This window comes from Ambystoma mexicanum, chromosome 7p (assembly GCF_040938575.1).
Source record: "Ambystoma mexicanum isolate Mex_15411 chromosome 7p, UKY_AmexF1_1, whole genome shotgun sequence".
NCBI lineage: Eukaryota > Metazoa > Chordata > Amphibia > Caudata > Ambystomatidae > Ambystoma > Ambystoma mexicanum.
The window spans coordinates 493393132-493406372 of record NC_090939.1 but is presented as its reverse complement, the minus strand read 5'-3'; the positions used below and the strand labels follow the sequence as shown (position 1 = coordinate 493406372).

The 13241-nt window shown below is 49.1% G+C and overlaps 1 protein-coding gene across 10 annotated transcripts in view; it reads right to left on the bottom strand.

The window, feature by feature from the left end:
• CASK (calcium/calmodulin dependent serine protein kinase) overlaps positions 1–13241 on the bottom strand; it is a 2777982-nt gene that overhangs the window by 727561 nt on the left and 2037180 nt on the right. For all 10 annotated transcript variants that reach the window (XM_069636511.1, XM_069636508.1, XM_069636509.1 and 7 more), the window contains one exon: positions 3636–3824. In XM_069636511.1, the coding sequence (XP_069492612.1) occupies positions 3636–3824 (189 nt within the window). The remainder of the gene's footprint in view (positions 1–3635; positions 3825–13241) is intronic.

The following is a 13241-nucleotide window of genomic DNA, read 5'->3' as shown; positions in this document are numbered from 1 at the left end:
CTTTAGAGCTAGTCTGATTGCCCTCAGCTCCAAAAGGTTGATGTGTAGTTTGGACTCCGATGGAGACCAACGACCGCTGATTGTCAGATCGTTGGTGTGTGCTCCCCACCCTGTGAGTGAGGAGTCCGTCACTACCGTTATCTCCGGCCATGGTTGCCAAAAAGACTCTCCTTTGAGAATGTTGTTGCAAGCCCACCATAGAATATCCTGAGCAACTGCGTTTGGGACTTGCAGAAGATCCAACATACTCCCTGAGTACTGGGACCACTGAGTTCTGAGTTCCCATTGAAGGGATCTCATTCTCAACCTGGCCTCTGGTACTAGGAAAATGCAGGATGCCATAAGGCCGAGCAACCTGAGAAAATCGAAGGCCGGTAGATGTTGGGCATTCTGAAACTTCGTTACCATTTGCTGGATGTGGAGAGCTCTCACTTCGGGAGGCGAGGCTTTTCCCGATGAAGTGTCCAAGACTGCTCCGATAAACTGGAGTTTCTGGGATGGTATCATGTGGGACTTCTTGAAATTGAGGGAGAAGCCCAATTTGTGGAGGAAGTGGCAGGTGATCGAAAGATGTTCCTGAGCTTGTTCTGGAGAACTTGTTCTGATCAACCAGTCGTCCAGGTAGGGATATATGTGAATACCTCCTCTCCTGAGACTTGCTGCCACAACCGCCAACAGTTTGGTGAAAACCCTTGGGGCGGAGGTCAACCCGAATGGCAGAACTCGAAACTGATAATGAGAATTGTCAATCGCGAACCTCAGGTAATTTCTGTGCTTTGGATGGATTGGCACATGAAAGTAAGCATCCTGAAGGTCCAATGATACCAACCAATCTTGGAGTTGGAGAGCATGAAGGATCTGAGAAAGAGTCACCATCTTGAACTTGTCCTTCCTGAGGAACTTGTTCAAGTTTCTCAAGTCCAAGATGGGTCTCAGTCCTCTGTCCTTTTTTTGGGATGAGAAAATATGGGGAGTACCAACCCCTGTTCCTCTCCGCTACAGGTACCGGTTCTATGGCACCTTTCTCTAGCAGGGTTAAAATTTCCTACAACAGGAGTGGATCTGGAAATTTGGCAGAGTTGGCTCCCGGTGGATGATTCCGAGGCCTTTTAAGAAAGGGGAGACAGTAACCTGGGCTACTGTTTCCAGTGCCCAAGCATCTGAGGTAATGCCCCGCCATTCCTTCAGATGTTGAGAGATCCTGCATCCCAATGGTGTTTTGTGTAATAAGGTCTCAGAGGGATTTGGAGGCGGCTGCAGGAGTGGCTGAGGGTACAGATGCCGCTCCTGAGGCCGATTTAGCATCTCTTCCTCGTGTTCCACGAGGGAAGTTTATTTTTCCCCTTTGAGAAAGCCTGTCCTCTTCCTCAACCAAAAGAGGAGTAGTATCGAAAAGAACGACCCCTCCAGGAAGATGAGCCGGAATAGGGTTTTATAGGCTGGCGCAAAGAGGCGCTAAGTGATTTAGCTGCCGCTTTCGAGGTCTGAAGTTTTTCTAGGCTTTCATCAGCCTTTCTGTCAAAGAGCCTCGAGCCATCAAAGGGCATGTTGAGAAGTCTGGCTTGCACGTCCGGTGCAAACCCCGACTTCCTCAACCACGCAAATCTGCGTAGCACAACGCTTGCAGCCATGGATCTGCTGATACTATCAGCAGTATCCAGTCCAGACTGGAGACATTCCCCCATTGCCTCCTTCCCGTCTTTGACTATATTCAGGAAGCCTTCCCTTTCCTCGCCTTCCGGAATATGATCAGCCGCCGCCGAAAAACAGGGTATGGGTAAACCTGGCTAGGGTACAGGTGACATTTACCGACTTAAGTGCCATACTGCCTGATGTGAAAACTTTACGTGCCCACGCATCCATTTTTTTATCCTCTCTATCTGGAGGGATGGTAGGATAAGCAGTTTGTTTTGAAGTAGATGCTGCCTGAATGACTAAACTCTCTGGAGTCGGATGTTTTTTCAGATATTCAGCATCCGTTCCAGCCTGTCTATATTTTCTTGGAAAAGTGGTATCTGCAGGAGCAATAGTTTCTGGCTTCTCCCAGTTTTTCTCCACAGTCCTTTGGAGGGCTCTGTGGAAAGGGAGAACAGGATCTCTGAGGTCCCTTGACGATTATATCCGTCATGTCATCTTGTTAAAAAATGGGTGAAGTATTACCCCAAGCCATATATTCAACTACCCTGGTGATAAGACCCCTGTACCCAGCATCTGCATGCTCTGCAGGATCAGGTTTGGCGAACTCTAATTCTGGGGATGTGTCAACTCCACTGGCAGAATGTAGAGTATCACTCAGGTCTCTCATTCTAGATTCCTGGTCAATAAGTTCCTCAGGAACCGGTCTTGTACCATAAGTAACTCCCAAAGGAGTAACCTCGTCTTCTTCTGAAGCAGACTCTTCATAGATTGCTGACATAGATTTGAAAAAGTCTGACCTGGGCAAAGGAGTGAATCTCCTTTCTTCCTCTTCCATCTGCTTCAAAGGAATTGGTAAATCCCTCGAAGTTTTCGAAGGTGTCTTCAAAGTCTTCGAAGATGACTTTGATAATGGCGTCGATGACGCATTTGGCTTTGGCGTCGAAATTATCGACGTTGAGGGCGTCGACGAAGTTGTCGAAGTCTTCGACGACTTGTGTTTCAGGCATGGCACTGGAGAGGTGCTCGACTCTTGAAGAGTCTTTGACGGTTTTACGTCGACTCGAGGTTTTTTGGATTCCTCGATGCTACCGGTCTTAGCCATGGTAGCCTTGGACTTCCCTTTGTCGTCCAATGGAGCGACTTTAGGGGTATTGGCTTTTTCGAGGGTCTTTCGAGGGGGTCGGGCCGCATTCTCGAAAACCTCCATCATCTTTTTGCAGAATTCTTCCCACTTACTGGGAGAATCCGATTTAGTCGGACAACAAATTTCTTCGGTCGACTCTGAAGAAGAAGATGATGAGGGAGATCTATGTCTCCTCTTCATTTTTTTCGATGATGATGAGGAGTGTCTCGATCTACTCCTAGATCGAGATCTGAGTGCCTATGGCGATCCGATTCCTTAGAATCAGTCACTTTCTTGAGTCTTTTTGACGAAACCTTTGAGGCCTCCGTCCCCACCGACAGGTTACATCTCCTATCACGTAGAGCTTTTTCGGTCATAGATTGGCAGGACCCGCAGTCGTCGGTTCGGTGACTGGAACCTAGACACCAGAGACAAATCCGGTGGGGATCGGTGATCGACATCTTAGATCCACAATCTGCACACTTCTTAAACCCAGTTCTGGGTGTCGAAGATGATGACATTTTCGTCACAGAAAATAGAAGCGTGCCGTTCTCGATAGCGAAGCGATCGTAAAAACGGAACTGAAGCAACGGGCATGGCTCGAGCTATTTATACCATCGGTGACGTCGACCGAGTACGGAGTACGTCGAGGGACAATCGACGCCACGATCTCGAGCACAGCGCCCTCTGCCAAGAAATTTTTTTTGCCGAAGCAGCGAAGCTGGAGATAACGAATTATCACAAGATGAGGAATACGTGGGAGGACACAATTCATTCGAAATACACATTTTCTGAAACATTGAAAGCATACATTCAACGGTAACATAAACATGTCACAATATAATGTAAAATAGGTTTGCCTCTTCCTGCCTACCATTGGCTCATCTGTGTTCTTCTGAAATTGTACAAGGCGGACCCGTGTAACATTCTCCATGTCCATGTCTCCGTTAGCACTTTCCGGAGAATCCCCGTTTAGGTAGGGAGAAGTGGGAGGTGGCGTAACCCTCAATGCTTCATCACTGTAAACTTCATGTGCCACTACATCATGAGTTTGTAGTAAGGCCTAAAAAATCCAAAGAATAACAATGGTATTAGGGACACCAACAAATGTACATTATACTGGTAGGTATAATTTGCAACTAATACATCCATCAATACAGTAATTCTACTCTTTGTCTTCAAGTCTGCAATGTTAAACCTCCTAAGAAGCAACCATAGTGAAACTCCTTAACCTTCCCTATTGGATGAAAGAGGCCCAGTAAAAACAAAAACCGATGCGATAATGGCAGGTTGTGAGGGCCGAACTGAAAAGTGCCTACCAACCAGCCTGACTTGACAGCACAGAGTACAATGAGGGCCTTCTGAGGTTAAAGTCCTGAAATGGTACAGCGCTCCAAACTGGCTATCACTATTAGCACCCCCAGGAAGCTGCTTGGGTTGTGCAACAAAGTCACAGACAGGAGTACCCGAAAATGTATGGGGACTACCACGCTTTCCACGACGCAGGCCCTGGAGGCGTTAAAAAGAGGATCCCCACACCACTCACTACACCCAGCCTTGTGTAGATTAATTCCCAACAACAATCTACACTGCTGCCTTGGAAGAATAGGTGACTGGATAAAACTGAAGGTATGAAAGAAAAGCAAGCTGCCCACATGCCTGCACCACATGAGTATAGTAGCCAAAAGAAAATACCAACCCAAGTAACCAGAATGTTTGCGGTGCATGATCACTCTGGGGGAGATATACTGTGAATCGCCAGAGTGTCTGACCACTGAGGTCCCGTGAAGGCAGATGTGGAGTCAGGAATAGCTACTTATCAAGATTCAGCTCAGGAAAGGGAGCAAACCCGAATGACTAGCTGCTAGAGTGAAAGCAACGGACTGAATGATTGCAAGATGGCAGATAAGGCATTTGATACTTAGGCTGGTGGAGTTGTGGGGCGATTCACCGGTCGAAATATAACCGCTGTGAAATCTGAAGTTTGCTGTGGCTGTACTCCATCACAAGACACAATTGCACTAAGCTGTATACTCTGGTAATTACGCACTCTGGCAGCAGCCCAGACGAATTATGAAACGAAATGGCTTGCATATGTAATGTCCTTTTATGTACTGGAATGAATTATGCATCAAGTTAACCGAAAGGCAAAAGGAGCATGCAAACACTGAGATAAAATTGTATGTGTTGAAAATCACAAAGCACTTTTAGCTGGTCTATGAGACAGTGAATTAAATACTAGTTTGGGTATTGTGACAGGCCTTGGCCCACTTAAAAGATACATACAAGGTCAAACGTGTTATTCGGCACTTTAACAACCATCACATTTGATTATCCAGCATCTCCCATTATCAATAATAAAAATATTCAGCTAAAAAAACAATGGATAAAATGTTCATGCTGAATGACTTGATTGTAAAGTGCCCACAAAAAGAACAGAATTGGTAGGATGCTTTAGTTTCTGGTTCTCTGCCACCTGGATAACCGACATGCAGTTATCCAGCATATTTGCTAATCCGGCATAATTGATTTTCCAACGATGCCAGATAACAGCATTTACGGTATTTCCAAAAGAAACAGAAACATTAAAGTTACTCACCCTAGTGACTAAAGTACTCATAGTCCATAGTCCTCTTACCTCCATCCTGGTGTGTGTGGCCCAATATGGGGACGGTACCAGAACCTTTGGCAGCAAACAATTGAGCTTCCCCTTTAAATTTAGAATAGCGCTGGGGGGCGCAACCTCGGGCGTGGTAACACCCTGCTGAGGCCCCAAACTCCGGTGCCTCACCTCAGTCCTCTTCGGACGGTTAGATACCTAGCTACAATCAGTACACATTAGCTTTTGGCATTCACGCACGGGAGGGTGGGTGGTACATATGTAGGAAAGTGGACTATGACTACGAGTACTCGAGTCACAACAGTAAGTAACTTTAATTACACATACGTCCAGTCCCCTTTCCTTCCTCCTTGTGTGTGATTCCACCCAACAAGACCATAGGGTCGATCCATGACAACCTGCCTCATATCTAGGACGAGCCAAAAAGGTTCTTGAGAACCACCTGACCAAACTCAGCATTGCGCCTGGAGCTATCCAGGGAACAGTGCTTACCAAAGGCAGACGGAGTGGCCTAAGTAACCGTCTTGCTGTTGACATGCCAAGAAGCATGTCTTTGAGAAGAGACTGATGTGGCCTTAGCTGTAACCTCATGGGCATGGATCCACTCAGGGACTGGCTTGCCCATGGCAGTGCAGGCCTCCAAGATGGCCTGAATCATCCAACGGGAGATGGAAGCCTTGAAAGCCTGAGAGCCGGGGAGGAGCCCCCAAAAGTCACAAACAATACCTCAGACTTCCTGAAGGATTTTGTCCGAGAGAAGTAAAACTTGAGGACCCTCTTGAGGTCCAACAGATGAAGGGCCCCCTCTGCTTACGATTGCGGGTTCGGGAAGAACATCGGAAGGCAGATCTCTTGATTCAGATGAAATCGAGAGACCACCTTTGGCAAGAGGTTTGGGTGAGTGCGCAAGATGACCATGTCTTTGTGAAACGTGGTAAAGGGCTTGCACAAAGACAATACCTGCAGCTCACTGACCCTGAGCACAGAGGTGAGCGCTACCAGTAGAACCGTCATTTGCGTTACCAGCTACATGTCCACAGAGGCCATCGGCTTTAAAGGTCTGCGCTGCAAAGGTGCAAGAACCACACTGAGGTGCCAGACCGGATATGGCGTATGCACCGGAGGAAAACGCCTTGAAGTGGGCTTTAATCACTGGGTTGGCTGAAATTCATGTAAACCCAGATGGCTGCCAAATAAGTGTGGCAAGTATCCACCTGAACTACCGAAAGCGCTAGGTGTGCTGGAACAGACAGTACGTGGTCCAGAGGACAGGTGACAGGATCAAGACCCTCGTCAAGAGCCCAATGGCAGAATCTATTCCATTTACTCTTATACTGGGATTTAGGAGGGGGACTCCTGGCCTAATGAATGATGGCCCAGTTGTACTCCAAAAATTGAGCATGCTGAAGCCTTAGTTGGTCAGTAACCAGGCTGCCAGCGTCAGCCTGGCAGGTTCCGGTTGTACCACCGCCCCGCCCTGCAGGTATCGGAAGGTGAACAGGCCATGGGAGCACAACTACAGCAGATCTGGAAACCAGGCTCTCAAAGGCCAGTGGAGGGGGGGGGCATTCAGGACGAGGCTCTAGCCCACCAAAGCCCAGAACTTGAGGAGGGTCCGCTGGGGCAGAGGGGGAGGCGGGAGGATAGCTCAGGGGCAACATGCTCGACTTGGAAGCAAGACAACACAGGGCAACACAGGTTCGATCCCCGGATCCGCGCTTAGAAACCTCTGGGTATTAAGCGCATTATGAATAACCTATCATATGAGATCATCTCTATAACTGCTGTGGCCGGGCCAGCAGATCTGTAAGGCGTCTCCAAGAGACCCCAGACCCTGTCCTGCCCATGAAGCAAACTGGGGGCACTTGGAATTCAGGGGGGAAGCAAACAAGTCCAGGTCCGCAAACCCCCAACGCTGGAACAGGGGCAACAAAGTCGGTGTGCAACTCCCACTTGCAGGTGTTGAACCCCAAGCGGCTCAGCTGGTCTGCTCTGCATTGCTGTCCTCCAGGAGGTGCACTGCTGAAATCCAAATGCCCTCAGTGAGGGCCCATTCCCAGATAGATACTGCCTCCATGCAGAGGGGGGAGGGTGCCACCCTGCTTGTTCAGGTAAAACATCATAGTAGCATTGTCCATCCGGACTAGAACAGACCTGTGCCTGATGAGGGGAAGAAATGCCTTAAGGACCAGGCTCACTCCCCTGAGCTCGAGCAGACTGATATGCAGGAGGGCTTCCGCCCTCGACTATGCACCATGAATCGCAGAGCCCTCCAGAGCAGTCCCCCAGCCCGAAAGAGAGGAGTCCATCGTCACCACCAGGGTAGGTTCCGGTTGGGTGAAGGGGGCTCCCACTGAAACATTGCCGTCCATCAGCCACCAGCGAGGATCAGGCAAGTGTATTGGGATCCTGTCCAACTGAAACCCTGTCTCCTGATATGAATTGGCCACCAGGTGGAGCTGGAGGTGCCTCATCTTAAGGCAAGTGTGCTGTACAGTGAGCATGCAGGGGACCATTATCCCCAGAAGGTGCTGGAACCACCTCACTAGTTGCTGGATCCAGAGGGGCTGGGTCTCTGCTCCTGGCCAAAGCCCTGGGCGTGTAGCCATAACGCTACGATGGGTAGATGTACCCCTGAGGAGACCAGATGCCTGTACCAGAACAGTCTGCTGCCGCTTCCAGAGGGAAGGGGACTAGAACATTTTTGCAAGGCCCATTCAATGGGCGAGAGCACAAGTGGGCCCTGAGACGAATCCAAGATGGCCACCGGCATAGCAGGCTCTGCCAAGTGCCTATCCGACATTTTGGGACCATGTGTCCCGCCCTGCACAGGAAAGCGCGAAGGCCCCGAGAAACACGAGGTCTCAGCCTTCGAAGGATACAGCTTGGGTGTTGCACCGAAAACAGAAGCATTAACCTCCGATCACTCCGGTAGGCGCTGAGCCGTCCCGCTGGCCAGTAGTCGAAACGCCCTGACTAGCGAGCTCCGGTAGGCAGCATGCCCTCAGCACCTGTGCCAGTACTCGTGCTGGATCGTGTCGAGGAATAATTCTTGGAGGTGGCACTGATGATCCGTTACCCCTTGGGGGTCAAATAAGAGGACAAACTTGATCGCCCTCCTGAAGAAAACCCAGTAGGGTCCCTGAGCCTCTCAGCTTGGGAGCCAGTAGCCTTGACAGTCTCAGGTCTGCCAGAACCTGAATCTGAGGAACACTTGCCTGTGGAATGCTTAGGACGGAATCACTGTGCAACAGAGCCGTGCTTAACAGAGTGCCAACCTTGACTTGATGAGAGGTTCTTGAGACGAAGTCCTTAAGGTTACCTTGTAACGTTCTTTCGATGGGATGTTCCTCCGACGTATTCCTTATCTTTGATAGATCATATCCCAGCTTGCTGGCCTCGGAAAAAAAATTTCAGTAGAGGGCGCTGCGCGTCGACGTCCCTCGAGCCCATGTCCCTCAACGGCCTCCGTATTGGCGCCGACGTCACCACGCGTATAAATAGACTTGCGCAGCGTCCGTTGCTCATTTCCGTTTTGACGTTAACAGTTGTTTTACATTAATTGGTTATTGACCTTGAAGGAGCGTAAGCTGCAACCACAAGGGAAGTATCACTGCGGGGAAAGATGGGAGGGGCGATAAGGAATACGTCGGAGGAACATCCTATCGAAAGAACGATACAAGGTAAGAAGTAACTTGTTCTTCGAAGGGATTGTGTCCTCCGACATATTCCTTATCTTCGATAGACTCCCATAGCAGTGGTGTGCAATTGGAGGTGGGAGTAAAACTCCAGGTTTCTTTTTAGGAATGAACCGAATGTAATACGGCTTTGCCAAACCTAGTCTCTTGACTGGAGGAGGAATCCAGGTTGTAAAATCTTGTGAAGGTATGTGCGGACGACCATGTGGCAGCAGCACATATGTCTAGAATCGGAACCCCTCTTTGGAGGGCCGAGGAGGCTGCGATACCCCTGGTTGAATGAGCCCTAAGATTTTGAGGAGGCTCTTTCCCTGCCAGTTTATAACATTCCAGGATGGCCAAAATAATCCATCTGTAAATGGTTTGTTTTGTTATCGGTAGTCCCTGAGTAACCCACGAACAGTTGGTCTGCTTGCCTAATCCTAGCAAGTCTGCTGATGTAAAAGCTTAAAGCCCGCCTTGGGTCCAGCCTATGTAGCCTTTCTTCCTCTTTCCCCGGATGGGGAGGCGGATAGAATGAAGGTAAAGTAATTTTCTGAGTGATGTGGAATTCAGAAACCACCTTTGGGAGGAAATTAGGCTTCACCTGTAGGACAACCTTGTCTTTTTGAAAAATTGTATGAGGGGGTTTACAAGACAGAGCTTGTAATTCGCTCACCCTTCTAGCAGATGTTAAAGCCACTGATAAGACAGTTGTAAGGGTGAGAAATCTTAGCGAACAAGAGTGGAGTGGTTCGAAAGGAGTACCCATCAGGAAATTTAAGACTAAATTTAAGTCCCATAAAGGAACCTGGAAAGGTTTTGGAGGGTAGACATTAGTTAATCCCTTTAGAAATTGTATTACTAAGGGTAATTTGAAATACGAAGGTTCCTCCGCGATAGCGCTGTGAGATAGCCCTTGATAGTGCCAACTTGAAGGCCTGAATTTGCCAAGTAGAGTAGAAAGGATAACAATGTTGGTGTACCACATGAAAAGGGGTCGATATTCTCTTCTCTAAACCAGCTGCAAAACTTGTTCCAACGGCAGCGGTATAAAGACTTTGTTGTTGGCCTTCTGGCCGAAAGCAACACTTCCATGACGTCATCAGGGAGGTCCCAATCCTTGCATCTCAACCTTTCAGAAGCCAGGCGTAAAGGTTGAGGGTTCTGATGTCTGGATGGAGAACCTGACCTCCCTTCTGTGAGAGAAGATTCTCCTTGAGTGGAAGACGAATTGGAGGGCAGATGGACAAGTCCAGAAGGTCTGGGTACCATGTTCTCCTGGCCCAGTGTGGGGCAATTAGGATCATGGTTCTCCGGAATCTTCTCAACCTCCTGATCATTTGAGGAATGACAGGGACTGGTGGAAACGCGTACAGGAGTGGAAACTCCCAGTCCACTACGAACGCGTCCCCTAGAGCTCCTCTCGGGGCAAATTCCCTTGAACAAAACAGATCGCACTTTCTGTTGGTACTGGTGGCAAACAGATCCACTTGAGGGGTTCCCCAAAGGGCGAAGATCTCCTGAAGGACTTCCTGAGCTAGTCTGTGCCCTGCCTGCTCAGAGCGTCCGCCGTCAAGTTCTTCTCTCTGGCAAGGTGGACTGCCGATAGAGAGATTCCTTCCTGGATTGCCCAAAACCAGAGCTGCATTGCCTCTCTGCACAGTGGTAGTGATCCTACGCCTCCTCTTTTGTTGAGGTAGTGCATGGCCACTGTGTTGTCCGTCATTATCAGGACATTTTTCCCCATGTACAGATGGCAGAAAAGCTTTCAGCGCTAGTCTGATTGCTCTCAGCTCTAACAGGTTGATATGTAGTCTGGACTCCAATGGAGACCAACGACAGCTGATGGTCAAGTCGTTGGTATGGGCTCCCCACCCCGTGAGTGAGGCATCTGTGACTACTGTTATCTCCGGCCATGGTTGCCAATACAGTTCCCCCTTCAAAATGTTTTTCTGGCAGGCTCACCACCTAAGGTCTCGAGCCACCTTGTCCGGAACCTGAAGGAGGTCTGTCATTCTCCCTGAGAATTGCAACCACCGAGTCCTCAGTGCCGCCCAATGAAGAGATCTCATTCTCAGGCGAGCCTCTGGCACAAGGAAGATGCAGGATGCCATGAGGCCTAGCAACCTCAAAAAGTCGAAGGCTGGGAGACGTTGGGCATTTTGAAACTTGGTGACCATCTTCAGAATATCTTGAGCCCTCACCTCCGGTGGCAAGGCTTTTCCCAGGGAAGTGTCTAGGATCGCTCCAATGAACTGGAGTCTCTGTGATGGTATCATCTGTGACTTCTTTAAATTGAGGGAGAAGCCCAGTTTGTGAAGGAAGTGGCAGACATAATCTACCTGGATCTGAGCTTCTTCTGAAGATACAGATCTGATCAGCCAATCGTCCAGGTAGGGGTAGACGTGGATCCCTTCCCTCCTTAGACTTGCCGCCACTACCGACATTAGCTTGGTGAAGACCCTCAGGGCGGAGGTCAGCCCAAATGGCAGAACTCGAAATTGATAATGAGAACCGCCAATTGCGAACCTCGGGTATTTCCTGTGTTTGAGATGGATTGGCACATGGAAATAAGCATCCTGGAGGTCCAGAGATACCAGCCAGTCCAGGAGCTGGAGGGCCTGAAGGATCTGAGAGAGAGTTACCATCTTGAACTTGTCCTTCCTGAGGAACTTGTTCAATTCTCATAAGTCCAAGATAGGTCTCAGTCCTCCGTCTTTCTTCGGTATGAGAAAGTAGGGGGAGTACCAGCCCTTGTTCCTCTCTGCTACAGGTACCGGTTCTATGGCACCTTTCTCTAGCAGGTCTACAATTTCCTGCAAGAGGAGCAGATCTGGAACTCTCAGAGAGCTGTTCCCCGGTGGATGACTCTGAGGAATGCGTAGAAAAGGCAGGCAGTAACCTTGGGCAACTGTCTCCGATGCCCAACCATCTGACGTAATAGCCTGCCATTCCGTCAGATGTTGAGTTAACCTGCCCCCTAATGGTGTTTTGTGAAGAGAGTCCTCAGAGCTGTTTGGAGGCGGCTGATGCAGATGCCGAGGGTAAAGAGGCACCTGCTGCGGCTTTTGTGCTTTTACCCCGTCCACCTCGGGTGAATTTCTTCTGACCCCTTTGAACCCGCTGTCCTCTGCCCTTTCCGAATAAGGAATGGAAGCGAAAGGACTTACCTCTCCATGAGGTTCCTGAGGGGCGATATGGTGTCTGAAGGATTGCAGCTCCTAAAGATTTTGCTGCTGCCTTTGATGTTTGTAGTTTTTCTAAACTGTCGTCCGCCTTCTTACCAAACAAAGAAGAGCCGTCAAAGGGCATATTCAAGAGTCTGCTTTGCACATCTGGAGCAAAACCAGACTCTCGCAACCAAGCAAATCTCCTGGTTGTTGTACTTGCCGCCATGGCCCTGCTGATACTGTCAGCAGAATCGATGCCAGTCTGAAGGGATTCGCACATTGCGTCCTTACCATCCTTAATGATGTTGAGAAACGCTTCCCTTTCTTCTCCCTCCGGGAGGCAGTCAGCCGCTGATGAAGCACACTATCAAAGTGTGTGGCTGAACCTTGCGAGCGTACAAGTAGCATTGATGGATTTCAGCGCCATGCTACATGCGGAAAATACTTTTTTGGCCATAGAGTCATATCTCTTTTCATCCCTGTCCTGTGGAACAGTAGGGTAAGCCGATTTACTACCTGCTGAAGTAGCTGCCTGAACAACCAGACTCTCCAGAGTTGGGTGTTTGGATAAATATTCAGGGTCAGCAGAAGACACCCAATATTTAGCCGATAGTTTCTTGTTAACTGCTGGGATAACCTCAGGTGTTTCCCAGTTTGCCAATATTCTCCTTTGTAATGCCGCATGAAATAGCACTACAGGATTCTCCTGTGGACCTTTGACCAAGATGTCGGAGGTAAACTTGCTGAAAAGCAGGCGAGGGTGTGGACCATCCCATAAACTCTATTATCCTTGCCATCAAGGTTCTATAAGGGGTTTCAGCATGTTCCCCTGGGTCTGGTGTGGCAATTCCACTTCTGGGGTAGTGTCCAACCCACTTGCTTCCTCTGTAGGGTTTCATGGAGGTCTTTCAACCTACCTTCCTCAGAGGTAAATTCCTCTAGTGCAGGAGTTGCAGATCCCTGCAACTCAAAAGGCCTTTCCTGATCTGAATCCTCCCCTTCTTCATAAA